The 27,947-nt window shown below is 43.0% G+C and overlaps 3 protein-coding genes across 12 annotated transcripts in view; 1 reads left to right on the forward strand and 2 right to left on the reverse strand.

The window, feature by feature from the left end:
* ATAT1 (alpha tubulin acetyltransferase 1) overlaps nucleotides 1-9,307 on the reverse strand; it is a 27,041-nt gene extending 17,734 nt beyond the window's left edge. For 2 of the 6 annotated variants that reach the window (XM_037026661.2, XM_037026652.2), the window contains exons 1-6: nucleotides 8,703-8,915; nucleotides 8,181-8,241; nucleotides 7,980-8,071; nucleotides 7,795-7,855; nucleotides 7,559-7,672; nucleotides 7,258-7,359 (exon numbers count right to left, since the gene is read on the reverse strand). In XM_037026661.2, coding sequence (XP_036882556.1) covers nucleotides 7,258-7,359; nucleotides 7,559-7,672; nucleotides 7,795-7,855; nucleotides 7,980-8,071; nucleotides 8,181-8,241; nucleotides 8,703-8,860 — 588 coding nt within the window. In that variant the 5' untranslated portion in view covers nucleotides 8,861-8,915. Of the gene's footprint in view, nucleotides 1-7,257; nucleotides 7,360-7,558; nucleotides 7,673-7,794; nucleotides 7,856-7,979; nucleotides 8,072-8,180; nucleotides 8,242-8,390; nucleotides 9,131-9,198 lie in introns of those variants that run through there. The other 4 variants (XM_073224253.1, XM_073224252.1, XM_037026671.2 and 1 more) reach the window with 3 other exon arrangements.
* Nucleotides 9,277-14,678, reverse strand: MRPS18B (mitochondrial ribosomal protein S18B). 2 transcript variants are annotated; one of them, XM_017655497.3, is made up of 7 exons: nucleotides 14,497-14,678; nucleotides 13,241-13,349; nucleotides 13,037-13,134; nucleotides 12,842-12,910; nucleotides 11,498-11,564; nucleotides 10,434-10,493; nucleotides 9,277-9,862 (listed from the first exon to the last, which is right to left on the reverse strand). In XM_017655497.3, the coding sequence occupies exons 1-7, from the start codon at nucleotides 14,620-14,622 to the stop codon at nucleotides 9,567-9,569; spliced, it is 825 nt and encodes a 274-aa protein (XP_017510986.2). In that variant the 5' UTR covers nucleotides 14,623-14,678; the 3' UTR covers nucleotides 9,277-9,566. The 2 variants fall into 2 exon arrangements, with proteins under 2 accessions (XP_017510986.2, XP_036882699.1); XM_037026804.2 differs by lacking the exon at nucleotides 10,434-10,493.
* PPP1R10 (protein phosphatase 1 regulatory subunit 10) overlaps nucleotides 13,985-27,947 on the forward strand; it is a 17,723-nt gene continuing 3,760 nt past the window's right edge. Inside the window, exons 1-14 of one of the 4 annotated variants that reach the window (XM_073224248.1) lie at nucleotides 13,985-14,003; nucleotides 15,116-15,223; nucleotides 15,447-15,969; nucleotides 21,906-22,023; nucleotides 22,707-22,793; nucleotides 22,946-23,081; nucleotides 23,490-23,541; nucleotides 25,725-25,802; nucleotides 25,949-26,122; nucleotides 26,349-26,454; nucleotides 26,535-26,662; nucleotides 27,143-27,243; nucleotides 27,485-27,632; nucleotides 27,709-27,867. In XM_073224248.1, coding sequence (XP_073080349.1) covers nucleotides 21,917-22,023; nucleotides 22,707-22,793; nucleotides 22,946-23,081; nucleotides 23,490-23,541; nucleotides 25,725-25,802; nucleotides 25,949-26,122; nucleotides 26,349-26,454; nucleotides 26,535-26,662; nucleotides 27,143-27,243; nucleotides 27,485-27,632; nucleotides 27,709-27,867 — 1,276 coding nt within the window. In that variant the 5' untranslated portion in view covers nucleotides 13,985-14,003; nucleotides 15,116-15,223; nucleotides 15,447-15,969; nucleotides 21,906-21,916. The other 3 variants (XM_037026368.2, XM_037026380.2, XM_017655499.3) reach the window with 3 other exon arrangements.

The raw sequence follows: 27,947 nt of genomic DNA on the forward strand, positions 1-27,947 counted from the left end.
TGCAGGATACAAAATTAATCCACAGAAATCTGTTGCATTCCTATACACTAACGATAAACTAGCAGAAAGAGAAATCAGGGAAACAATTTCATTCACAATTGCATCAAAAAGAATAAAATACCTAGTTATAAACCTAATGAAGGAAGTGAAAGACCAATACCGTGAAAACTACAACACACTCATGAGAGAAATTAAAGAAGATACCAACAAATGGAAATACATATGTGCTCATGGATAGGAAGAATTAATATTGTCAAAATGGCCATCCTGCCTAAAGCAATCTACAGATTCAATGCAATCCCTATCAAAATACCAATGGCATTCTTCAATGAACTAGAATACATCGCTCTAAAATTTATATGGAACCACAAAAGACCCCGAATAGAAGAATAAAGCTGGGGGAATTATGCTCTCTGACTTCAAGCTCTACTACAAAGCCACAGTAATCAAGACAATTTGGTACTGGCACAAGAACAGACCCATAGACAATGGAGCAGACTAGAGAGCCCAGATATAAACACAAGCATATATGGTCAATTAATGTATGATAAAGGAGCCATGGACATACAATGGGGAAATGACAGCATCTTCAACAATTAGTGTTTGGCAAAACTAGACAGCTACATGCAAGAGAATGAAACTGGATTATTATCTAACCCCATACACAAAAGTAAACTTGAAATGGGTCAAACCTGAATGAAAGTCATAAAACCATAAAACTCTTAGAAGAAAACTTAGGCAAAAATCTCTTGAATATAAACATGAGCAACTGTTTCCTGAACACATCTCCTCGGGCAAGGGAAACAAAATAAAAAATGAACAAATGGGACTACATCAAGCTAAAAAGCTTCTGTACAGCAAAGGATACTATCAGCAGAACAAAAAGGCATCCTACAGTATGGGAGAATATATTTGTAAATGACATATCCGACAAGGGGTTAACATCCAAAATATATAAAGAACTCACATGTCTCAACACCCAAAAGGCAAACAGCCCTATTAAAAAATGGGTGGAGTATATGAACAGACACTTCTTCAAAGAAGAAATTCAGATGGCCAGCAGGCACATGAAAAGATGCTCCACATCACTAATTATCAGGGAAATGCACATTAAAACCACAATGAGATAGCACCTCACACGAATTAGGATGGCCAACATAGAAAAGATTAGGAACAACAAATGCTGGTGAGGATGTGGAGAAAGGGGAAACCTTCTATGCTGCAAGTGGGAATGTAAGCTAGTTCAACCATTGTGGAAAGCAATATGGAGATTTCCTCAAAAAACTAAAAATAGAAATACCATTTGACTCTGGAATTCCACTCCCAGGAATTTACCCAAAGGAAACAACTTCTCAGATTCAAAAAGACATATGCATCCCTGTTTACTGCAGCACTATTTACAAAAGCCAAGATATGGAAGCAACCTAAGTATCCATCAGTAGATAAATGGATAATGATGATGTGGTACATATACACCATGGAATACTATTCAGCTGTAAGAAAGCAACAAATCCTACCATTTGCACCAACATGGATGGAGCTAGAGGGTAATATGCTCAGTGAAATAAGTCAGGCAGAGATAGACAAATACCAAACGATTTCCCTCATTTGTAGAGTATAATAACAAAGCAAAACTGAAGGAAGAAAATAGCAGCAGACTCAAAGACTCCAAGAAGGGACTAACGGTTACCAAAGGGAAGGGTGGGGAGGAGGACAGGTGTGAAGGGAGGGAGAAGGGGATTGAGGAGTATTATGATTAGTGCGCATGGTGTGTGCAGGGTCATGGGAAGACGGAGTAGCACAGAGAAGACAAGTAGGGACTCTGCCATCTTACTACAATGATGGACAGTGACTGCAATGGGGTATTGGGAGGGAACTCGATAATAAGGGTGAATGTAGTAACCACATTGTTTTTCTTGTGAAACCTTAATAAGATTGTATATCAATTATACTTAATAAACTTTTTTTTAATAAAGATTAAAAAGAAAAAGAAAAAAAGAAAATGGACTTTTACTACATCCCCTGAAAGCTGTTCCACCTCGTATCTCAGTTAATACAACTTCATCCTTCCAACTGCTGAGGTCAACAACTTTGGGATCATCCCTAACTTCCTCATTCTTTCTCAACGGACAATCTATCAGGAAATCTTTTGCTTTAGCTTCAAAATATTTCAAATTTGAGCACTCCTTACCAGCTCTACTAGTACTATTGTAGTTTGAACCACCACCATTTTTTCATCAGGATTGTTTCTTCCTAACTGGTCTGCTTGCTTCCCTACTGCCTATTCTTGAAAGCCAAAATGGTCTGGTTAAAAGTATCCTATCCTGGAACAAGAAAAGGATGCCCATTCTCCCCACTTCTATTCAACATAGTAATGGAGGTCCTAGCCAAGGCAATCAGACAACACAAAGAAATAAAAAGCCCTAAAGCAATTGACAGATTCAATGCAATCCCTATCAAAATACCAATAGCATTCTTCAACGAACTGGAACAAATAGTTTTAAAATTCATATGGAACCACAAAAGACCCCGAATAGCCAAAGCAATCCTGAGAAGGAAGAATAAAGCAGGGGGGATCTTGCTCCCCAACTTCAAGCTCTCCTACAAAGCCACAGTAGTCAAGACAATTTGATACTGGCACAAGAACAGACACATAGATCAGTGGAACAGAATAGAGTCCAGATATTAATCCAAACACACATGGTCAATTAATGTATGATAAAGGAGCCACGGACATACAATGGGGAAAATGACAGCCTCTTCAACAGCTGGTGTTGGCAAAACGGGACAGGTACATGTAAGAGAATGAAACTGGATCATTGTCTAACCCCATACACAAAAGTAAATTCAAAATGGACCAAAGACTTGAAACCATAAAACTCTTAGAAAAAAACATAGGCAAAAATCTCTTGGACATAAACATGAACAACTTCTTCATGAACATATCTCTCCAGGCAAGGGAAACAAAACAAAAATGAACAAATGGAACTATATCAAGCTGAAAAGCTTCTGTACAGCAAAGGACACCACCAATAGAACAAAAAGGCATCCTACAGTATGGGAGAATATATTCATGAATGACAGATCTGATAAAGGGTTGACATCCAAAATATAAAAGAGCCCACACACCTCAACAAACAAAAAGCAAATAAGCCAATTAAAAAATGGGCAGAGGAGCTGAACAGACACTTCTCCAAAGAAACTGAAACAGCCACCAGACACATGAAAAGATGATCCACATCACTAATCACCAGAGAAATGCAAATTAAAATCACAATGAAATATCACCTCACACCAGTAAGGATTGCCAACACCCAAAAGACAAGCAACAACAAATGCTGGCAAGGTTGTAGAGAAAGGGGAACCCCCCTACACTGCTGGTGGGAATGTAAATTAGTTCAACCATTGTGGAAAGCAGTGTGGAGGTTCCTCAAAAAACTAAAAATAAAAATACCATTTGTCCCAGGAATTCCACTCCTAGGAATTTACCCTAAGAGTGCAGCAGCCCAGTTTCAAAAAGACATATGCACCCCTATGTTTATCACAGCACTATTTGCAATAGCCAAGAAATGGAAGCAACCTAAGTGTCCATCAGCAGATGAATAGATAAAGAAGATGTAGTACATATACACAATGGAATATTATTCAGCCATAAGAAGGAAACAAATGCTACCATTTGCAACAACATGGATGAAAGTAGAGGGTATTTATGCTCAGTGAAATAAGCCAGGCAGAAAAACACAAGTATCAAATGATTTCACTCATCTGTGGAGTATAATAAGAAAAAAAACTGAAGGAAGAAAAGAGTATTAGACTCACAGAACCCATGAATGAACTAACAGTTACCAAAGGGAAAGGGACTGGGGAGGATGGGTGGGAAAGGATGAATAAGGGGGGGAAAAAAGGGGCATTACTACTAGCAGACATAATGTAGGTGGGGGCACTGGGAGGGTTGTACAACCCAGAGAAGACAAGTAGTGATTCTACAGCATCTTACTACGCTGATGGACAGTGACTTTAATGGGGTATGTTGTGGGGCGGACTTGGTGATGGGGGCAGTCTAGTAGACATAATGTTCTTCATGTAAGTGTAGATTAATGATACCAAAAAAAAAAAGAATAAACATTCTAACCATTAAAAAAAAAAGAAAGAAAAGGCATCCAGATTGGCAAGGAAGAAGTTAAACTGTCCCTGTTTGCAGATGACATGATATTGCACATAAAAATCCACTAAAGAATCCATTCCAAAAGTACTAGATCTAATATCTGAATTCAGCAAAGTTGCAGGATACAAAATTAATATACAGAAAACTGTGGCATTCCTATACACTACAATGAACTAGCGAAGAGAGAAAACAGGAAAACAATTCCATTCACAGTTGCATCAAAAAGAATAAAATACCTAGGAATGAACCTAACCAAGGAAGTGAAAGACTTATACTCTGAAAACTACAAGACACTCTTGAGAGAAATTAAAGAAGATACCAATAAATGGAAACAAATCCCGTGCTCATGGATAGGAAGAATTAATATTGACAAAATGGCCATCCTGCTTAAAGCAATCTACAGATTCAATGCAATCCCTACCAAAATACCAACAGTGAACTAGAGGAAATCATTCTAAAATCCATATGGAACCGCCAAAGACCCCGAATAGCCAAAGCAATCCTGAGAAGAAAGAATAAAGTGGGGGGGGTATCTCGCTCCCCAACTTCAAGCTCTACTACAAAGCCACAGTAATCAAGACAGTTTGGTACTGGCACAAGAACAGAGTCACAGACCAGTGGAACAGAATAGACTCCAGACATTAACCCAAACATATATGGTCAATTAATAAATGATAAAGGAGCCATGGACATACAATGGGGAAATGACAGCCTCTTCAACAGCTGGTGTTGGCAAAACTGGTCAGCTACATGTAAGAGAATGAAACTGGATTATTGTTTAACCCCATACACAAAAGTAAACTCGAAATGGATCAAAGACTTGAATGTATGTCATGAAACCATAAAACTCTTAAAAGACAACATAGGCAAAAATCTCTTGAATATAAGCATGAGCAACTTCTTTCTGAACGCATCTCCTCGAGAAAAGGAAACAAAATAAAAAAATGAACTCATGGGACTACATCAAACTAAAAAGTTTCTGTATGGCAAAGGACACCATCAACAGAACAAAAAAGCATCGTACAGTACGGGAAAATATATTTGTAAATGACATATCTGACAAGGAGTTAACATTCAAAATATATAAAGAACTCACATGCCTCAACACCTAGAAAGCAAACAGCCCGATTAACAAATGGGCAGAGTATATGAAGAGACAGTTCTCCAAAGAAGAAATTCAGATGGCCAACAGACACATGAAAAGATGCTCCACATCATTAATCATCAGGGAAATGCATATTAAACCACAGTGAGGTATCACCTCACACCAGTAAGCATGGCCAGCATCAAAAAGACTAACTACAACAAATGCTGGCAAGGATGTGGAGAAAGGGGAACCCTCCTACACTGCAAGTGGGAATGTAAGCTAGTTCAATGATTGTGGAAAGCAGTATGGAGGTTCCTCAAAAAACTCAAAATAGAAACACCATTTGACCTGGGAATCCCACTCCTTGGAATTTACCCAAAGAATACAACTTTTCAGATTCAAAAAGACATATGCACCCCTATGTTTACTGTAGCACTTTTTACAATAGCCAAGATATGGAAGCAACCTAAGTGTCCATCAGTAGATGAATGGATAAAGAAGATGTGGTACATATACATGATGGAATACTATTTAGCCATAGGAAAGAAACAAATCCTACCATTTGCAACAACATGGATGGAGCTGGAGGGTATTATGCTCAGTGAAATAAGCCAGGCGGAGAAAGACAAGTGCCAAATGATTTCCCTCAATTGTGGAGTATAACAATGAAGCAAAACTGAAGGAACAAAATAGCAGCAGACTCAGAGACTCCAAGAAGGAACTAGTGGTTACCAAAGCAGAGGGGTGTGGGAGGGCAGGTGGGGAGGGAGGTAGAAGGGGATTGAGGGGTATTATGTTTAGTACACATGGTGTGGGGGATCACGGGGAGAACAGTGTAGCACAGAGAAGACACATAGTGGATCTGTGGCATCTTGCTGCACGGATGGACAATGACTGCATTGGGGTATGGGTGGGGACATGATAATATGGGTAAATGTAGTAACTATATTGTTTTTTCATGTGAAACCTTCACAAGAGTTTATATCAATAATACCTTAATAAAAAATTAAAAAAAAAAGTATCCTATCCTGCATCTGTTCAAACCCCTATGATGGCTGTCCATTTCTGCTTAGCAAAGAAGCCAAAGCCTTTGCAATAAACTACAAGGCCTAAAATGTCCTTCCTCCTCCTCCATTACCACTCTGAGCTAATCTACCATACTGCCTTTCACTCTAGCTTCTCTAGCCACACAAAGCAATTCAATCTTCTAGGCACACTCCCACCTCATGGTCTTTACACTAGCCATTCCCTCTCCCTCCAGATATTACCTGGCTTTTATTCTCACCTCCTTTCAGTTATTGCTCAAATACCCTTTGTCAGTAAGGCCTTCCCTGCTTATCCCATTTAAACTCGCAAGTGCATGCACTGCTATCCCCACTGTGTCACTCTTGAGCTTCTTACTGGCTGTCATTTTTCCAGAGAACTTATCATCAGTCCTGTTATATACTTGTTTGTCTCCCTAACTAAAATATAAACTCCACAATGGTAGGGACTTTTACCTGTTTTCTTAAGTAAAGTATTCCTAGTGCCCAGAACAGTGCCAGGCGCTCAATAAATATTAGTTGAATTAATGGACAGCATTAATTCCTTATGTTGTATTTATTTATAAGCAAACCACCTTCGGATGTTAGACTAAAGCTCCTGGAAAATAGAAAACGTGTATTATTCTGGACCCTTAATAAATGTTGATTGATTAACGGTCTGCGTGAAAGCAAGGAGGTGAAATGAGCTGGCTGTGTTTTGATTACAAATGTATCAGTGGGTGTATAGAACCACCCATGATGTAAGTGTCAAAATAGATGAGAGTGAAATAGCTGCAGGATGAGATATGTTACTGCCAAAAACTAAAGAAAAAGAGAGATAAGAAAAAGAGCTCAGTTGTATAAAATGAATCCTACATAATGAGGAATAAGGAGAACTTGAAAGTTGTCACTTTTTTACCCCCAAATAATAAATAAATTCAATAGGAATCCTCAATGGAGATCTACTCTCTGATACCTCTAACCTGTGGGACTGTGGACTCCAGGTTGTAGTGTTTATTCAGGAACTTGAGCAGCTTTGGTGAGGGTCGGTCAATAGCCAGTTGGTGTGGTTCAACTCGCTCCTTCTGCAGGGAACAGTAGAGTCAGGGTAGGAGGAGGTGTGGGGAGAGCATGTCAACAAGAACCAGGAGCCAGGGAAGGGAAGTGAAGGATGTGAAGGGAAAATGGGGGGCAGAGGGCAGGAGGCAGGGCTTCTGGAAGGGATCAGGGCAAGAGGGCCTTTGACCTCCATTTTAGATAGACTGTTGAAAGGATAATCGATACCTGCAACATATACTGGAAGAGTTCTTGCCCATGGCCGTGGCGTTGAAGTGACTCATGGATGTAGAAGTCCAAGATGCAAAGTGGTTCTACCTCATTGTGAGCCTCGCGATCATCCTAAGAGGTAAAGAACAACAAATACCTTTTAGGACCCAGACATCGTCGCCACCTCCCAACCTCCCGCACTTTTGTTCTCAGGAGCCAAGGCTTATGAGCTCTCACCTTCCAATAACACTCACCAGTACAAAGAGTTTCTTGTATCCAACTTTGAGGAAGCCAATAATGGCTCCTTTTCCAGCCCTGCAGGATGAGGAGAATAATGAACAAGGTAGGAACAGTTATCTGGGACAAGTATACCCCAACAAAAGAGAGGGACATTGGGAGAAGGAATTAAGCACGGCATGATAGAGCATCTGGCACTCACGGTCGTACTGAAGTGTCTTTAAGCACATACATAACGTGGCGGTTACTCTGCATCCTTGATGCACTGGTGATGGGAGCTGAAAGATGTTGGGCCTGTTGGGAAGATGAAGACACTTTCTGCAGGTACATTTCAAAGTACCCAGGGCTCCCTTGTCTGCTGTGCCCAGAGAGGCCTCCCCTTTAGTCTAAGACTCCCCAGTACCTTGGCAGAAGCCTTGCCCAGTTCATCTACAATGGTCATAATTTGCTGCTGCAGATCAACACTATAGAAAGAAAAGAAAGAGTCAAATACTGAATTAGAGGGTCCTGGGCACTCAATCCCTGGGAACATGGGCCATAACCCTCAGCCAGGTTCGGCACTTAACATCCTCTGATTTTACCCTGGAGTCTTCCAATCTGATTTCCCACTCACCCCTTTGGAACCCAAACTTTTGCCACACTTTCTTTCACTGTGGTACACTCCCTCCTCCCTTAAGGTTATTCAGGGGAAGCAGAAAGGCAGGTCATCCATATCCTTTAGCTGGAACCACAAATTGGGCCAAGGTGTGAAAGGTCACAGATCCAAGCGCCAATCAACCCTGCTCAGTCCGGGGTCAAAGGCCATCACAAGACAAGCCAGGACACCAAAAGTGAACGGTCCCTAGTCAGTGAAAAGGGGGCGTGGTGCCTGGGCCAGGTTTTGAGAGGAACCGGGAGAAGGGCCTTGGGGCGGGTTTGAGATCACCGGGCAGTAGTTGTGGTTCCGGGTCGGCGGCCTGGGGGTCGCAGATGCTGGTCCAGCACCGTGATCCGCTCCGGGAGCAGGACATCCACATTGAACGGGAACTCCATGGCCCATTGTACACGGCTGGATCCGCCCCACACGACGTCACTTCCGCCCATCCCTCACCGCCCCACCCTTCGGTCTTCATTTCCCCGCTGTGTCTAAAGGGACCCAAGACCCACCCCACCCCCACGCCCATCCTGGCAGCCAGCCCCGGAGACCCCGTTCGTCTCGCAAGACCATAGGTCCCTTAGCAACACGACACTGCCCCGCCCCTGCCTGCACAGCAGCGGGTGACTAAGCAACAGATTTTTCCTAGGCACAGCGTCTTTCTCCAACCCTTTAGTCCCTTAGTTTATAGCTGGGTATGGTGGGAATGCTGCATCTGGCACAGGGGAACCACAGAGGTTGTCATGACAGACTGGCACAGCTGCCCACTACAAGTGACTTTAATTACCGAGTCGCTGGTCCGGCCGGCTCAAGCCTGTTCCCATTTCCCCACCACCAATGGCATTCATGTGAAACTTGGCCCAGAGACAGGAGACTCAGCTTTATTGTGGAAAAGCCCAGCTGGTAGAAGTCAAACAGCAACAGAATGTTTATTTTAGCCCATCTATATACAACGTATCAGGGTTGGGGTTTTCTATATGTATCTGTCCTGCCCTCCTGCAGCCTCAGATGTATTTATCCCTTTCAATACATTTCCTTTATGGGCCATGGGCATGCTATTAGCCATAGAACAGAACTCTTCTGGGTGAAATCCGATCAAGTAATCCCTAGGCCCTATTTTTTAATCCCTCAGGCTCCCTTCCTAATCTGCAGCTCCTACATAGCACTCTGGGGGCCCGCCTGCTCAGTGGAAGAGGCTCCAGCTGGGGGTGTGAAGGGCACCTCCAGCATTGACTCAGGAGGAGGGCCACTCTCTTCTCGAAGATGCCCCTGATAGAGCCGGCGAAGGCGGAGCAGCTCTCTCTCTGGTGGCTGTTCCCAGCTGTACCATGGGTACCAGGGATCACCTGAAACCAGGGTGGGGGCTGGTGGAGTAGCACTCACAGCTCCATGAGAGGTATTAAGGTCAAGGTCCCGAGGTTCAACCAGGGGAATGTAGTAACTGAGGAGACCTAAATGATTAAAAAAGAGAGACAATATAAAGTGATGGAGGGAAGCAAAGAGAGGTAGTTCAGATTAAGACAATCAGGAAAATGATCTATAGAGGGAGCAAGGGTACCATTAGAGCCACTGGGTACAAAAAGGCAACTGGCCAAGGGGCAAGTGTGGGCTTACATACTGCCTGGGCTCTTTCTTGCCTGCCAAGCTGTATAGCCCTGTATGCAGGCTATGAAGTTGAATTTGCCCTAGGTACCTTTTGCTAATTTGTGCAAAGATGTCATGGAACCCAGGGCCAGAAATTTCTACAAAGATCCTCCTATGATCTAGCTATGGCATTGGGACCAATAGTTACAAAATAAGAGGGTTAAGAAAGAAAAGACAAAGAAAAAGGTACAGGGCAGTGACAAGGTAAAGAGACTCAGGAGTGAGAACAAGGGACAGTGGAATGATGAAAGAAGAGATTCTTGGGAAGAAAATTTTGGATGCTACGTCCCAGATAGGTGATAGCATTTATAGCCACCCTCCAGCCCTAAGTCACCTTTATGCCTAATAAAACTGCCCTGTGTCCCTTCTTGTGCTCACCATGATCCCTGGCTTTCTGAATGGCCTGGGTCAACTTTTTATGCTGCTTCATACAGACCCCTGTAAGGAGTAAAAAACATAATTTGGTGCTCAAATGCATAGTAACTACAGCATACAACTGCTTCTATCTGGTGAGAGGGCTGGATCTGGAAGACCTGGCCTGTACCCAATGGCCCCTTCACCTAACCCCTCCATGGACTCCAGTTTCCCCATCTGCTCAATGGGAAGAATCCTTCCTCCCTCTCGGAGTGGGGATGAAGATTTAGAAGGGCCTAGCCACTATAAAGAAGCCATTTAGTAATAAAAGCTCAAGACAGGGAGTTGAACACAATTCAAAAAGCGAGTGTGGTTAGAGTGTGGTCAGTAAGGATTTCAGACCTGGGAAAGTGATCTGAAAAAGTAGCAAAATAGTCCCTTCGGCCTTCCTGACAGACTAACTTCCAAGGATCATGCTGCCACCCCAAAAAAGGCAGACTCAGACTATTCTTTGCCAACTTATCTTGCTTTAGAGCAGGGAATAGCAAATTTTTCTGTGTAGGGCCACATATTTTAGATTCTGAGGGTCTTGTCTCAGCTACTCAACTCAGCTGTTGTAGCGTGGAAGCAGCTACAGAATATGAAAACAAATGGATGTGGCACTGAGCCAAATCTGGCCTGTTAACGATAGTTAAGGAATAGATGTAATCTTGAATTGTGAATATTACAAGAGCCAATTTGTGAAACCGAATTTAATTGTCAATGGTTTTAAAGAACTTATGTGATAATTAGTTTGTGAGAAAACCTCTTGTAAAAAGTAAGGAGACCTTACAGAAAGAAAATACTCACCAGCATTATCTTTTAAGAGCTATAATTAGTTTGTTTATACTGATTGGTACTTGCCTGTATCTTTCGTCCACATGTAATTGTTTTAGTATGTGAGTAGCCCCATTAAGGCAGGATTTCTGTAATCACACTTTTTATGCTGTAAGTAAGAGCCACCAAACAAATACCTATTGTTTGTGTTAATATATGAAAAATGCTCCAAGGAAAAGCTGTTTCGGTGGTGACAGGGATGATGGGCTAACCTGTGTATGGAGCATGGAAGATGATACCCGTGTGAGCGCAGACAAACTGTTCCAACAGCTTCACGTTCTGTAGGAGAAAGTGGTGGAGAAACACAAGAGGGGAAAGGAAGGGCAGTGAGACCTTTCAAGACTAGACAACCCCTATACTGCCTACACGATGACCTTAAGCCCTCTATGTCTTTCCAGATGTTCTCCTCCTCCATGTCCCAGTTTTAGCGCCATCACTTTACTAAACAGATTCTTGAAAACTCCAGCACTTTTCCCTTTCCTGGCCTTTCAGCCATTTCACGTGCACATCTGGTATTCTGTCACTGAGATTCACGTAGAATTCTCTTCTACAAGGTTAAGTTCTAAGATCAGCCCTTTTGTAAAAAATTAGGGTCAGTTGGCAATCCCTTAAATCATCCAGAAAATGTAGTGTATGTTGTAATGTTTCTGTATAAACGATTAACATATTGAATAGCACAGTATATGTAACAGATATATTTACTAAGATCACTTCTACAGTTTTAATTATGTAAATGACCATCAGCCAGGAGGTGACACCCAAGGAAAAAGCATGTACAGTTGCAGAGTAGAATCATCTGGCAGGCAGAATCATCTGATTATTCAATTTGTAATCTTTCTGTCTCCCTTGGTTATAAACTATATGCAATTGGTTATAATATTTTTATAACCAGTTGTAGACAGTTGAACTTGAAAAGTTATCTATAGGACTGTTCTGCATTAGTCAGAAGGGGCCTGACAGTAGTCAGACATCTCCATCTGCTGACTGATATAAGAATGCCCTTCAACTTCCCCAATGACCAGCCATTCAGCATCTCCTCTAACAGCTTCACTGCAAGCTCAGAAGAGCACTTTCCCATTACCAGTTTTGTAAGGTTTTTGAAGTCTTTAAGGAGCAAGTCCTGTTCTCCTTACAGTGGAAGAGAAAATAGCTGGACTCTGTATCTTGCTTCATGTATCTGCCTTCTAATCCCAAGTCTAGGCATGCCACCAATCATCAACATGACAATGAAAGAAGAAAACTAGCCTAATCTACTTGCTAGTAATTGTGATGGATATAAATGAACCTTTGGGTGTTGCTCTCCCATTAGAAATAGGCATTTTTCTTGCCTGCCAATTGAGACTATAAATGTCATAGGTAGGGAAAGAGGCTTTTTAGTATAATCCATAGTAGATGGGAAAAGGCTGGTGGGAAAAATGTTTTTATATTGCCAGAAAATCAGTACAAAATGGACTTTAGGGTGCCAGGAAATGAAGAAGAGTGAGGCACCTATGGTAATCTTATTAGTATTGCAAAGAGCCTCCAAATCCTTACCTTGGAGAAAAGATTCTCCTTACCCTAAAGTCAATGTGCAGCTTGTAATCCCGGCAGATGGGGCAGGGATTCCCAGCGACTTTATTTCCACGCTGTAGAGAAAAGAAACTAGCAAGTAAAGATGTTCAAAGCCCTATCAGAAAAAGTGCTACTGCGACTGTCCCCATGGTCTCCACCCCCCACTCCACCTCCCATTCACGTGCCACTCTCAGACTCACAATACACGTCTTTCTAGTCTGTTGTGGGGGTATTCCACCTTTGTGGTTGCGACGGTAGTCAGCCCAGACGGAGCGAGAACCATAGCGATTCTGGTATTCTGAAATGAAAGCTCACTCAACTTATTCCTGGGTGAGGGTGAAGCAGGTGTCTCTGTCCATTTATTTCAGACCCCACCTGACCTTCCCCTCCCCATTCAGAGGTACCTTCTGAGTCTAGGTACTTCCAGGGTTCATTCTCATAAGGGGATGTGGGAAGCTGGGACAAAGAATCTTCCTCAGAGGGGGCTTCCATGCAAAGAGACTGGAGGGGAACCTATAAAAAGAGAGCAAAAAAATGAGAGAATAAATCCAAGGAAGGGGCCCAATTGTTTTGCCGTCCACACTTTGGGGGAGAAGAGGAATGAACACCCATTGTGTTAATGGAATATATCAAGAATATGTATGGAAAATAGCATTTCTATTGAGATTAAACTAACATCATCAACAATCATTCAATCTCGAAGTGAATCCTGAAAAGGATGCTAAGGTAAGGGGAAAATGAGGACAGGTGACTGGAAGGCAATATTATATAAAAGACAACTTAAACACCTGGCACATGGAAGAAGATATTCATGAATTTTTGGATGAACTGAATGTAGTGAAGAAAAAAAGGAGAAAAAAAGAAAAGGGAGGATGTCTAGCTTCTTGAAAGTAAGATGTGGTGGACAGAGGGGTGGCACAGGACAGGTGAGTCTCCAATCCAATCCCGAATCACTGAGTTACCCGGCTTATAAAAGGCTGAAAGTCAACATTCCATAAGGCAGAACAAACGAGTCCTAACGCTAGCTTTAAAGCTCCTAGACCTGTTATTAACTCTGTGGTGACCTCTGTCACAACTCCTCAGGCCCACTTCAGGGAGCGGCAGTGGGCAAGTCTTCCTATCTCATCCTGCCCCACCAAAAATCTGCTTTCAAGAACCTCCGGGGTGGTGAGTACTTGAGGCTCGAAACCTCAATCCAAAGGGCTGAGTTAAGCTTTAATTTTAAAAATGAACGGATTTAGTGAGATAAAGAGAGCTGAAAAACTGGTCCCCAGGTCAAGAAGCTGTATCCTAGCTTTATGGGAAAGATCAAGGCTGATAGAAGTCAGCATCCCTCATCAACCCAGGGATACTTCAGAGCATCTCAGATATAGACGCCATCTGCATAGCTGAACTGGTTGTGCATTACCAACGGGGTCGATTTCTTCACTTAATCATTTAGCATAGTTGGTAACTTGGGAAGAAGACAACAGCTAACCTCGGCTCGGGATTAGAAAATGCGCGCAGTACAGGGAAGGGTGAGAGGAACGGGGAGGATGGTGGAAGCAAAGAGTTACCCAGACATCAAAGTCATAAGCCCCTGGATTCCGACCAGCGGAGTGACGACCAAGAGAAGATATAACTAAATTAGGGCTGTGCAAACTGTGCTCCAAGGAGTTACCTGAACTCCGGCGGCACCTCTGGAGGGCGAAAACCTGGGAAGGCGTCTCAGCAGCGTACTGAGCACGGAGGCCGCCATCTTGACGTAACGCCCCAAACAGGAAGGTCTAGAAAGGCGACTGCGCATGCCCTAGAAAACTGACGAGGGTAGGACCAAGGACGAGCCCGTAGGGCGGGAAGCGCCGCGCACTTGCGTCAGGACGGAAGCGTGGGAGGGTGGAGGGGCGTAGCGGAGAAGCCAATTTCGACTGCGTCACAATAGAATTCGGCCTCAAAAACACATTTTTATCGAACTAGTCATTATGAGTCTTAGCTCTCATACTCAGACTTTGCGTTTTAAGCAATTTTGAAGGAGATTTTTGACCGCGATCCTCTCAGTGCGCATGCGCCGATTCAGTTCTACCAACCCAGGGTAAGAGACGGTCTTGAGGACGGAAGTAGTGGAAACAGAGGAAAGGGAGGTGCTAGTCTCTCCGGTCACGCGCACGTACGGGAGGCCCGGCAGGAGGCGGAAGAAGGTGCTGGTAGGAAAAGGGTTGAGTGAAGTCGAAGGAAGGGTAGCCAACCAGCTACTGAGTTGTCTTTCGGGCTGACCAATGGATTTACGCCTCGCTCCCAAGGTCTCGCGACAAGGGCGTTCACTGACCACGGTTGGGCGCGTTGGGCGGTGTCCGGATATAAAAGACTCCGCCCGAGCGGGCAGCCGCCATTCTGGGGTTCGTTTAGAGGTAAGTACTTTCTTCTCGTTGTTTAGGTGGTCAAGTTATTTTTGAGAGCTTCAGAGTGGGCTAGGGGTAAGGTGTGGGTTCAGTTCAAAGATGGCTTATGTGAAGCGGCTGTGTTCGGGACGGGACACGGAATTGGTTGGGGACAACAAAGGTGGTACTTTCGGGTATTTGAAAGCAACCCGCACTGATTACAGCTTTCTCCCTTGTGTTCCTTTTATCCCAGGTTTGAATTATCTCGGAGAAAGGCCGGCCTCAAGGAAAAAAGAAACAAGCCGCAGCAACATCTAATCCCTTGAAAGGATCCTGGGGGGGAAGGGAAAACAGCAGCCACCAGCCCAACCACTGTGTCTTCTGCCCCCTCCCTTCCCACCTATCTTGCCCACCCCACCAGCCCACGCTGCTTGGGACTTGAAATCTGTGGCCGAAGGACCATCACCACATAAATCCAAAAATAATCAACCACCCTCCCTTACCAAACCCACCCAAATTCATTCATCCAGCATTTACCTTTTTGAATCCACTCAGAACTTACTTTCTACGACCCCCCCCCCCGCCCTAAATGGAGTTGGGTGGGGGGGGAAATGAATACTGAGTTGGCTTTTTTTTTTTCTAAGAGACTTTTTGATCCAATGAGGCCCCCCAAATAATTGAGTTTTGGGTCCTGGTTGGTTGATTTTTTTTTTCTCCAAAATTTTAACCCCCTCCCCCCTGAGCCCGAGGTGCTGACGTCGCAAAAAAATTGGATAGTAAGTGTCGAATTTTCAAAAACCAGCCTTGCAACAAGAAATCAACGTATCCCGTTGTGAAACCAAAATAATGAGAGGAAGAAATGAGACCATAGGACAAAATAGAGAACTGGAGAAGGACCAAGCCGGTCACTTAATCTCCACTGAAAAGGGCCTTTGGGTCTAAAAACAGTCCTGTTCTCTCTCCCCTGCCACCTACCTCTTCCCTGCCCTGCTGCAGGCGAAAAGATGGAGGGCCAGCAAGTGGGAATTTTGACGGTTAACCCTTGGTAATCCAGCCAATTTCCAGACTGCCAAAGCTCTAAGTATAAGGGGGAATGGTTATGTTCCTCTCATCAGCAGTCTTAAAAAGGGTTAATGAGCTCACATACAAAAGATGGTGGATCTTGTGGCCTAGAAGTCCCACCACTTTGTGTGTGAGACAACCAGAGCGCCTTTCAATTCGCCAGATTATAATAAGCAATCTGTACATAAAGATTGCAGGGTAAGGAGATGGGCAGAGAGAAATAGCTGGCTATGACTTAAATGTTAAATCCTCTCAATGTAATTTGCTTGGGGTGTATTTGTGTGGTTAAATAGGTGGCAATCTAGGAATAAAGATTGCAAGACACTTAATCCAGGGCAAGATAGAATAGTGTCAGTACAAAACAAGATAATAGTTGGGGAGGTAAATGTTTTGTAATTGTTGCAGATTGCATAGGTTATTTAAAAGCCAAGAGTGATTAACATTTTAACTTGATACTTTATGGTGGGACTACAGTTAATAGAGGGTGGAAAGGGTGGGAAATGTGAAATTCAGGAGTATAACTTTTAAAGCCATTTAGTGCAATTGAATGCTAGCGTTCTAAAAGATTTGTGTCGTTAAAAGGGTTTTTTTTTCTTCCCTGCTTCAATATGGCGACTTTTCATTGTCCTTTTGTCTTAACAAGCGGCGTTGCAGATTGTGTCTTGACCCATTTTCTCCTGTCCTCCCGCCTCAACCCTATTTGTTGAGAGGGGTCCAAGTCCTCCCCCTTCGTCTTTACAGGGATTATAGAGGTGGTCTATGGTAGCAGGTTGAACCTCAGTTGCAAATTCAGTTCTTCCCCGCAGGAAATTGTTCTTTTTAATATTTTAATTGCTTTTATTTTCACAATGCTCTTAAAATAGGTCAAAAATTATTCAGGATAGTGGGTGGTTTCTCTTTTTTTTATACTTAAAAAGGGTGCTTTTTTATGTAACTAGCTCCCGGCAGAGCCGGAGTACCTTATCTAAGTTTTCCTCTTCTCCATTACAAAATGGCGCCCCTGCTTTGTTGTTTTGCTTCACGTTTTGCCAACCAGAGCTTAGGGCCGCCCTAGAAACTTGGTGAAGGGGAGGAGCAGCGTGGAAAGGTGATGTAATCAGCGTTTTCCTCCACACTAAACACCCTTAAGCAGATAACCTTCTGGACTCTGCACGCTGCTGCTAGACAGAAAAAGACATTTTCCTTGTTTTCTTTAGAATAATTATCTTTTACAGCCACGGAAAAAAAAGCTTACAGGAATTAGATGTTGAAGCTGTCCATCTCCTTGACGGCTCTAGTTTTTCTATTAACCAGAGCCTGTTGCTTTTATTTTCACCTTGCACTCATTACAACTGCTTGGAAGTTTTCCCTGATTCAGTTGTGGGGTGGAAAACCAGTCAAACCAACTATATAAGACAAACGTGTGTGTGTGAATGTGTGTATGTGTGTTGGGTGATACCGGGGCAAGACACACAGGCTTGTGAAAGAATTTGAATAGACCATTGGGGCCTAATGACACAAATGTGCCATCTCTGCTCAGGAACCAGTTCTTGGGCGTCGCATTTGGTTGCTTTGAATGAGAATCTGGGGGGAGGGTGGGTACTTAGAGGACTTTCTTCTAAATCGCCCTTATTCCCGCCTCTGGGTTTGGGGGTAAACTCTTTGTATTCAGTTCTGTATCACGTTCTCCAGTTGGCTTAGCTCCTGTACATTGGTACTAGGATGAGAAGTGAATCTTTAGGAAAGGAGGCAACAGTTGTAAACTCAAGGCAGGGGGAATCAAGCTACGGTTTCTGGTAAGCAAAACCTTTCTGGTATTAACATTTCACAACCATTTCTTTTTTCCAAAGAGCTACCTCTTTTTGAATTTCTTTTTCTTCCCCTTCTAAAAGGAATTCCTCAAAAACAATGGGAATATGTCTTACTCATTTTTCAACTCTTGCGGTGCTATAGCAGTCCATGCATGTTTGAGATCCAAGCCCCTGAGGGGGTGGTATTGGGCACCCTTTCCCTTAAACTTTCTTCGTCCAACTTTTTCGAAGTCAAATCTTTGTCAGACTCTCCATATACCTTTCATTTTTTTCAAGTCCTTCCCTGAAGCTTGGAAATTGTAGGCAGAATCGGAAAGCCATTTTGTACAACTGTCCTGTGGTGACTTGGTGAGACTTAAGGGCTAATTTACTGCTGGGTATGGACTCAATCAAATTAACTAGTTTCTGGGTTGAATGGGTGGGACTCTTCCACATGTCTATTGACCACAAGTTTTTTTATCTTTTAAGCAGTTTGCCATATGTCTCTGCAGCATACCTTGGGAGCTGAACTTTCTACCACTGGGGTGCCTGAGCAGGGGATTAAGAAGATCTTCCTTAACTTGGGAGATGGGAGACAAGGTCTTCTAGGGAAACCAGATCCATCCAGACAACCTCGGAGAACCTGATCATTGTAGTTTGAGGCTAGAGTTTTATTCTGGGACTCTTGGGGAGTGGGATTTACATCCTTACTGAAAGGCAGATGAGTTTTTGGGGAAATCATGTACTGATTTACAAAATGGTTTTGAAGAATAGGGGCTTACTATTTAGTAAAGAGGTTTAATTTTGTGAATCACCTGAGAGACTTAATTCAGGCCACTACTGAAGTCATGCTAGTAAATGCCTCACACCAAGGAAAGGAAGGGGAATGTAAGGGGTCAGATATAAAGCACTTTCACTTCCAGAAGTGCTAAGTGCTAAGTTAAGGTAAACTCGGACTCCCTCCTCTGTTAGAAGGGTGTTGTGATTGTTTTTAAAAGAATGTCAAAGTTCTGACTTGCATGGAATTTTTGCCCTGAACCAATTCAGTTATTTTTCATTGGTGATGGGTGTGGAGTAACTAGCTAAGCCAGGTATTTTTCACCCTATTTAAATGAATAACCTTCAAGTAAAGAGCATTTTGGAGGCAGAAGTCTCACTTCTGCACTTGTAATTTTATCTCTGGTAAGAACAGTAGGAATTCCCCAGTGCTTTGTGTCAATAGTACACATCTCTGCCTGCAACAGCCTCAATAAGGAAAGCACAGCTTAGGACAAGGTGGAGACAAGGCCAGGGGGGTTGCCTTTCTCCATTCTGTGTGTTCTACCTTCAAGGAAATTAAAACTTCATGCCCTGGATTATTTTTGGTTCCAGAAAGCTCCCTCAAACTTTCGTGCCAGGCTCCAGGTAGGACTAGGTAGTGTTAAGACACTTGGTCCCTCCCGCTCCTTCCTTGGTCAGCTCATTTGCTTTTTCTGCTGGAGGCCTGTGCCAGGAATTTAGACTCTTCGCTACTTTCTACTTGAGTGCCTTGGAACTTTTTTCAAAATGTACTGACTTCAGAGTAAGGAAATTAGATTGGGGTCCTTAATTTTAAATTAATAAAAACTAATTTGCCTATAGGAAAGCCATCTTGAGAAAATGACATTTACATTTTATCACATGATGGATGCTCATGAGACCAAATGTAGTTTTGTTATATTTCCAAAATACAAATAATAGGAGTAATAGTGGAAAATGAACATTTAACATTAATTCTGCTTTTCTTCTAGCATCCCTTGACTGTTCCTCTTGTTATGAATGGGAATGAAAAAGTCCCTGGGTCCCATTGCCAGCAGAAGCCACTGGACAGAATTTAGCTTTGTATTCATTGGCCTCTTTCTAAAGATTGTTATTCTCTTGTCTCCCACCTTCTTAATGCAGAGGAGCATTTGAACTCATGTAACAGTGTTTTTAGTTTCTGAACTGGCAGTAGGCCTGTTGGCTTAGATGGTAGTTGGATATGCAAAATCTCTGAGGTGGTGTTTATTCAGTTCTGGATTTGAAACAGTGGAGTTGGCTATAGTCAGTGGGGACTGGTTTGAAGTGAAGTTTAATTGAAGGCTTTTGGTTAAATTGTGTATTTTGGTTGCTGATGTTATATGATGTTACTTTGGATTCGTTTATTGCTTTCCCAGTCTCGCAGATGGGGAATCTTTTTTTATATCCCTTTATTGTATGTACATATTTATATTGTCTTAACTACATGGGAAAAATGCCTTTGTCCCATGTTTGTCTCTGTATAAGAATCACGACTCTTCAGTGGATTTGGCCCTTGGACCTCTAATTTTACCTGGTATTCTATTTAGTGTTTTTTCCTCAGACCTCAGGTTCTACCTGTCCTTGTGGAGGTTCCAGGGCAGCAGTGACAGCACAGTTAACTCAAATGTGCTCACCTGTCAACATTTCTTACGTCATCTTCTCTGTATTCAGCCCACAGGTTATGATCTCAAGAAGCCTCATGCTCCGGCCTCTTCTCACCTTAGTTGTTAGGACATAATATTTAGGAATTTACTGACCTTGTTATTGGGAGGACTAAACTGTTGGGATGGTTAATGGTTGTTTTTCTTTTTGGTTTGAGAACAAGTAGAACTAATTTACATCATAAGAAACCTGTTCTCTTTTCTGCACAGAATATAGTCATCTTTGTAAAAAGTCTTTTGATTTTTCCACCCTTTGGTGGGACAGTGTCTGTTAACTCGGTACCAAAAGCAAGGTACAAGGTATGTTTTTTCTCCTTGTCCTTTCTCTCCAGCCTTATTTCCCAAACCGACATTACTGAGGTGGCTTTCTTTTTTGGTTCTCAGAAGCTGGTAGGGGCATTGTGTATAAAAACCCCTATCAGAACCACACTGTAAATTATACCTCTCTGAAACTTAGGTCCTGGCCTACAAATTGCTTTATACTTGTCTGTCCCATAACAGCAGTTTAGCTTTTCAGTTAACTCCTTTTTTCTCTGGTCTAAAGTAGCTACTTAAAATGTACTGGCATGTTTCCAGCTTCTAGCTCTATTCCATTCTTTTTGGCTCCATGGTTTCTAGTTTCAGGGCTTTCTTAGGGATCTTAGATGGTATGATTTCCTGGGGGAATAAAGGGTCAGATTTGCATCTTTGCTCTTGAAACCACAGACCAGTCTGCCCTTAATTTTGAAACAATAAAAACTTGTGCAGTGTTTGGTTGGTTAATGAGTGACATTCTTTCAAGGCTTAAGAAGACCTGTTAGATTTCCTTTGTATCCATTTGTTTCCATTTCTGGGAGCTTGTTATAACTCCCTTGTTGACAAACCATTTCTTCTCTAGTGCCTGTTATTTAAACTGATTGTCTGCTGGCACAGAGCATATAGCCTGCCATTTGTGATTATGACTCTTAATGGGCTAAGCTAAAAAGGAATTGGCTAAGCTTAGAAAACATTTAGCCAAAGTGCCCAAGACTGGCCCAGTTTTTACCAAGTTGGCATTTTTTGTTCAAGTCAGATCAGCAACTAAGGAGAGACAGGACCTAACAATAAGCAAAAATGCATTGTAGAGTTGAGTGTTATGGGAATGTGAATCTTCGCTCTAATATGGTATCATCTAGGGAAGCCCAGCTGTCTTAGGAAGGATGGAACTAGGAGAGGAGGGTGTGCTGCCCATCCTGCAGTCATTGCCCAGTCGTGTGGTAGCACCATGCTTAGCTTGGCAGGGCAGTTTTCTCAGTGATGGCAATGGGGTGTTGATATTTCTAATCTAGAAAATGGTGAGTGTAGTACAGTGTTTTGTCAAATGTGGAAATGGAATTTATTAGAGGGTATACTGGGGCTGTCCTTGCCACCCATTTATTCTGTGGGTTTGTTTTGTCCTCTCAGAAACCTCAATCATGGGTTCGGGTCCCATAGACCCCAAAGAGCTGCTCAAGGGCCTGGATAGCTTCCTTAACCGAGATGGGGAAGTCAAGAGTGTAGATGGGATTTCCAAGATCTTCAGGTGAGTCTATACCCATCTTTGGATTCATTGTGAATAGGGAGTACTGTATGTTATAATATGACTATAATTAAGGCAGAGAGGATCAATCTTCCTGGAGAGTAAAGGGAGAGTCAGTGGAATAGGATTGAAACAGTAGTTCTAGAATAAGTGATGGATGATCCCTTGGTTCCTGGCCATAATGAAATCTGGATAGTCACATATCCAGTCCCAAGGGAGACAAACTTTGGAAGGAGGGAATCAGGGGAACCAGGTGACAGAATTCTTGGTTCTGGTTGGGGTCATGTTCCACATACCCATATTTATTTTCCTTCAGGGATACTCAAGTTTTCCCAGGGGAAAGTAAATGACTGAACCAATCCTGAACAGACCTGGAAGGAATGGTTGGAGGGCTGGGGCTCTTCACCTGGGATAGGAATCAAATATGCCCTGTGTTAGAGAGGCAGTGTTCCCCTCCCCAATCTGAGACTTCAGTGTCTCCTCAGCTCTCTTCTGTCTTCCTTTGGGTTTCTATGTCCCTCTGGGTCCATCCCATCCTCCTAGAGACCAGTGTGAGCCTCCCATTCTGCAGCAAAGTCCCAAGTCATCAAGGATTTCCAGGCAGCCCCCCAGATGAGAGACTCTTCTGCTCAAAGAAGAGGCTCCCTCTGGCTGCTCTGTTTCTAACCTTAACTCACCTCCTGCAGCCTGATGAAGGAAGCACGGAAGTTGGTGAGTCGATGCACTTACTTGAACATTCTCCTGCAGACCCGGTCACCAGAAATATTGGTCAAGTAAGTGGGGAGCTGGTGGCTTGGATGGGTAGATGCAGTTAGAAGTGGGGGGAGATAAGGCATGGGGTTTCCTGGGATTGGTGGGGCTGGGAGTGTGTATGTGGTGCTTCAAAACCTGAGAAGGGCAATACAGATCTCTTTACTGCTAACAGGTTTATTGATGTTGGTGGCTACAAGCTTCTTAACAATTGGCTGACGTATTCAAAGACAACCAACAACCTTCCCCTCTTGCAGCAGATTCTACTGACCCTGCAGCACCTACCGCTTACTGTGGACCATCTCAAGCAGGTACCTTCAGTCTTTATGACCCCAGTGCTTCCTTTTTGGTGTAACCTAACTGATGAAAAAGTCATACCAACTCTGATGTGGTGGCAGTCTTGGGCTTGTGAGGTAGAATGGGAGAAAAAAAGGAATTTGGAATCAAAGGACTTGGTTCAAACTGACCTCTGATAGGTGTGTGGCTTGGGGCACTTAATATATTTGAGCCTCAGTTTCTTCATCTATAAAATGGGAATATTTGTACCTGCCCAACTTAATTGTTCTAAGTAAGAATATAGCTACAAAGGTCTTATAAAAGGTAAAGTAGTGGCTGTTAAGGGACTGTTAAGAGATTATGAGTAAGTTTGTGCAATTGTTAGCTCCAAGTGGGCTTTTCCTCCTGGTGTTTACCTTTCTGCTGTGCCCCATCTCTCATAGAACAACACAGCTAAACTGGTGAAGCAGCTGAGCAAGTCAAGTGAAGATGAAGGTAGGGGCCAGTCCTTCCTCTCTGTTCTGGGCCCCCCTCCTTTACTGCCACATAATTACCTTTGCTTCTCTCCCCATCCTTGGATTGTCCCTTCACTCCTTCCTTCTTAATTCTACCTTACCTTGCTTTTCTCTTTTAGAAATATAGTTCCTCTAACCTATCCCCTCTTTTTTCTTTTCTCAGTTCTGAATGGGACTTATTTCTATACTGTTTATTGTAAGATAAGATACCATACTTTAACCAGAAGCTGATTCTTAAGATCTCTTGGTATAAAAGGCATACACTTAAAATTATTTGGAGGAAATAGTGGCATCCTAGAGAGTTTCGCCATCATTTACTTCTGTCTTTCTAAATTAATATTACATATGCTAGGATCCTGTCTATTTTCCTAACAATAGATACACTAGTTCTACCAATACACCTTCCTTTAGGGTATTGGCAGAGTCCTGACTCCTGGAGTATATCATAGTTTTGATAGCAACAGATTCTTTTCTGAGACAAGGGTTTTGGAGCTCCTGGCAAGGGCTGTATACAGTTCTGGCTTAAAGATGAAACCTGGCTCTGGACTGTCACAGCCTTTTCCTTAGAGAAGAAAAGGGTCTATGTCCAAGGCGTAAACGAGGAGCACAAGATACTCGTATTCCACAAGTGAGCAGCATTCAAGCAGAACTGATCCCCCTGATCAGAAGAGGGCTTGCTCTTTGTCTAAAGAGAATGCCGTGATAGGTCCTTGTGGAAAGAGGCTTTGGCCATTTGGTGTGGAGGAAGCAGGCAGGCCTAGATAAGCCTATTTGCAGTTGTTTAGCTAGAGGAGAAAATACTGGGAACACTTGCCAAGATAAGGATTTAACTCACAGTGTTGGTTAAGTGAAATACATTCTCTAGCTTTTTGATTCTTTTAGTTGTATTAATTCTCAGTCTTTAGGTACTTTTGGATTTTGGTCCCTTCACTATTTTTGTGACATCTTGAAGTATCTTCAGTAATTTGTAGCTTAACATATAACATGGAAGATCCCATTAATTTGTCATCCATCTCTTCTTTCTTTACTGCCGGGTAATTGTTCCCTGTTCTCTAGCTAGCACAATTATGCTGCCTCCTTTGAATATATATTTCATTATTCTATATTTCTTTAGGTACTGAAGTTTATACATGCTTATTGAGTAGTTAAGTCTCACTGGACCATAGTATCAGTTGCTCCAAAAGAGTTTTAGGTCATTCCTGCATTGGGGATGAAGCACTGAGGTTCATGTTGCCTTAAGTACAGAAATTGCCAGTTGTGTTGAGTGTTTAGAAGAGTTAGGTTTTAATTTTTTATGACAATCTCATTATTAAAGGAGTCTATAAGTAGAAATTTTGACAAGAAGAGAGGTGCCAGAGTAAGAGATGTTACTTGCCAAGTACGAAAGGCAAGAGCTACAAAGGTGTTTCATATATTTAAAAATAAATTCTGTTTCTGTAAATAAACTCTGCTTCCCCAACCCTTAATTGTTCTGTTTTTAAGCTCTTTTTTCATCATTGTGATACTTAATTAATTTTTTTAAAGCCATTATCACTAGCAGCATTCTAGGGGAAAAGGTTGCCTAGAAAATCTTCTTTACAATGAATGTAAATTGGCCACCTTGAAGCTTAATTGCATTAAGTTTGCCTTTAGGACAATGCAGAATAATACTATTTCTTTTAAAATCTGCTAGCCCTTCAGCTGCTTGAATCCTGTCTGCCTTTCTCCTGATTTTAGTTTCTGTTCTTATAACACATGATTAGTGGAAGAGTATAGGCACTAGTTCATTCTGCTGCTTTGTAGTTTTGTGACTTTAATTGTTATGCTTCTGTGTGTGTGGAGGGAGATCAAAAACCTTCAAGTTGTAACAACCACATGAGATACATATAAAGCAACTAAAGTAGTTCTTGCAATATATTCTGTAATAAATGTTCCTTCTTTTCACCCCCTCCTGTGTGATGGCATCTGGGTTGAAAGTTATCTGAATAGAAGATAACTCTGTGGTTCATTAAACCATTTTGAAGACTTTGGTTTTTAAGCCTAACTCATGTTCTTTTAAAACTCTGGGTTATTTTTTCTATTACACAGATTTTCATGGTATATTTTCAAACATCTCTCTTTTCTGTTACTGGAAGGAATAATATTTTTAATTACTTAGGCATTTCCCATTTCTCTTACCTGCAGAACTCCGGAAATTGGCCTCAGTCCTTGTCAGTGACTGGATGGCTGTCATCCGCTCCCAGAGTAGTACTCAGCCTGCTGGTAAGCTCCTTAGTCCTTCATCCCTTATATTTACTTCTTTCCCAGTGGGATAGGGCCTTCAGTGTCCTCTGCCTGCTTCACCTCTGACTGACAGTGTTTTTCTTTATCTAAATAAAATCCTTTCCTGTTTTGTTTTTCCACAACAGAGAAAGATAAGAAAAAACGTAAAGAAGAGGGAAAGAGTCGAACCACCCCTCCTGAGCGACCCTTGACTGAGGTGAAGGCTGAAACCCGGGCAGAGGAGGCCCCAGAAAAGAAGAAGGAGAAGCCCAAGTCTCTTCGAACCACAGCACCCAGTCATGCCAAGTTCCGTTCCACTGGTAAGGCTGTTGGCTGGCCCCAGGGGTCTGTGGGCAGATGCCGGCCCAGGGCCTTGCATGGAGTAGTGGATTTATGACATGGTTAACCCATGGAAGAGGCGAGACTAGTGGGTGAAGCTTTGCGGGGCTCTGTAAGGCTGGATGAAAATTTAACTGTGGGAACAGGGAGGAAGAGTTAGGAGAGTCGGGAGTGAGTTCAACTTTAAAACCATGTGTCTGCTGCCAGGGCTAGAGCTGGAGACCCCATCCTTGGTACCTGTGAAGAAGAACGCCAGTGCAGTGGTAGTTTCTGACAAGTACAACCTTAAACCCATCCCCCTCAAGCGTCAGAGGTACGGACTGTGTTCTGGGTTTGTAGGCTGGGTCTGCGGACAAGAGGGAAAGATGGGGTGAGTCAAACTGTCATTGACAGCTCCTTTTCTAACAGCCCTGCAGCTACTCCAGGAGATGCCACCCCCCCTGCAGAGAAAAAATACAAGCCACTCAACACAACACCCAATGCCACCAAAGAGATCAAAGTGAAGATCATCCCACCACAGCGTGAGTCTGAGTTTGGGGAATGTGCTTTGAGTTGGGAGCATACTCTTCATGGGAATGAGTGGCCTGGAGGGTGGGTAATCCTTGGTGTCCTGAAACTCCGCACCTCTGGAACGCCCCTTTCATCTTCACAGGCTGCGTAACAGTGATTTTAGAGATGAGTTGGTGTGGGGGAGAGGGGGGTGCCATTTAGTGATTGATAGAGGTGCTCCCAGCTGGCAGGATAGCATGTCACAGGCTGGCTTCCTCAGTTTCCTTAAGCCCTGATTCAGATCCAAAGCCACATGTTGCCTGCCTTTAAAAGAGAGAGTGATGAAAAGAATTTCTTAGGTGGATCCTATTGTATACACTCCCTGTTCACCTTGAGCTCACTGTGTCCTAGGTTGAGGCTGGATTTCCATTGGCCCATTTTCTGCCCAGACTATAAGATTAGGATTATGAAGGGGATCTGATGATTCCACTTTATGCTTTTTCCTTCTGTAGCTATGGAGGGCCTGGGCTTTCTGGATGCGCTCAATTCAGCCCCTGTTCCAGGCATCAAAATTAAAAAGAAGAAGAAAGTGCTGTCACCTACAGCTGGCAAGGTATTGGTCCTGGGTGGTAGGTGTTTCAGTGACAGGGTGTGAAAGGTGATGTCAGAGGAAGGGGCCCAGCAGCCAGGAGCAGGTGAGTCAGCAAGAGGAGTTTTGTCTCGGATATGGACTTGTGGCGGTGGGACAGTGTTAGAGGCAGAGTCTTTGTTAAGATCCCACCTGAGATCCTGGACTCATTGCCTTGACCTTGGCTTTTTTGTCAGCTCATTAACTACTTCTTCTTTCACAATAGCCAAGCCCCTTTGAAGGGAAAACGAACACAGAACCAAGCACAGCCAAACCTTCTTCCCCAGAACCAGCACCTCCCTCTGATGCTGTGGACACAGACCGTCCAGGGACCCCAGTTCCCCCTGTTGAAGTTCCAGAGCTCATGGATGCAGGTAAGTCTAAACATTGGTTCTGGTGTTGGGGTTTTCTGAAAAGATGGGCCTGCGTCTGAAACTTCTCTGCTTATAGCCTCTTTGGAGCCAGGAGCTCTGGATGCAAAGCCAGTGGAGAGTCCCGGAGATCCTAGCCAATTGACCCGGAAAGGCAAGAAGAGGAAAACTGTGACGTGGCCTGAGGAGGGCAAACTGAGAGAATATTTCTATTTTGAACTGGATGAAACTGAACGAGGTTAGAAGTTACATTTCCTATATAGCAGGTTGGTAAAAAGAGCTTAAAAAGGACTTGGTTGTGCTTAGTTTCTCTCTTGG

The sequence above is a fragment of the Manis javanica genome, chromosome 16 (assembly GCF_040802235.1).
Source record: "Manis javanica isolate MJ-LG chromosome 16, MJ_LKY, whole genome shotgun sequence".
Lineage (NCBI taxonomy): Eukaryota > Metazoa > Chordata > Mammalia > Pholidota > Manidae > Manis > Manis javanica.

What these genes read in the sequence shown, in the direction of transcription:
- MRPS18B (XM_017655497.3), bottom strand. Translation starts at nt 14,622, where the DNA reads ATGCGCAGTCGCCTTTCTAGACCTTCCTGTTTGGGGCGTTACGTCAAG. An exon ending in GAAGTACCTAGACTCAGAAG is followed by an intron (nt 13,135 to 13,240) that starts GTACCTCTGAAT and finishes CTTTCATTTCAG; the next exon opens with AATACCAGAATCGCTATGGT. An exon ending in AGCTGCACATTGACTTTAGG is followed by an intron (nt 11,565 to 12,841) that starts GTAAGGAGAATC and finishes TTTCTCCTACAG; the next exon opens with AACGTGAAGCTGTTGGAACA.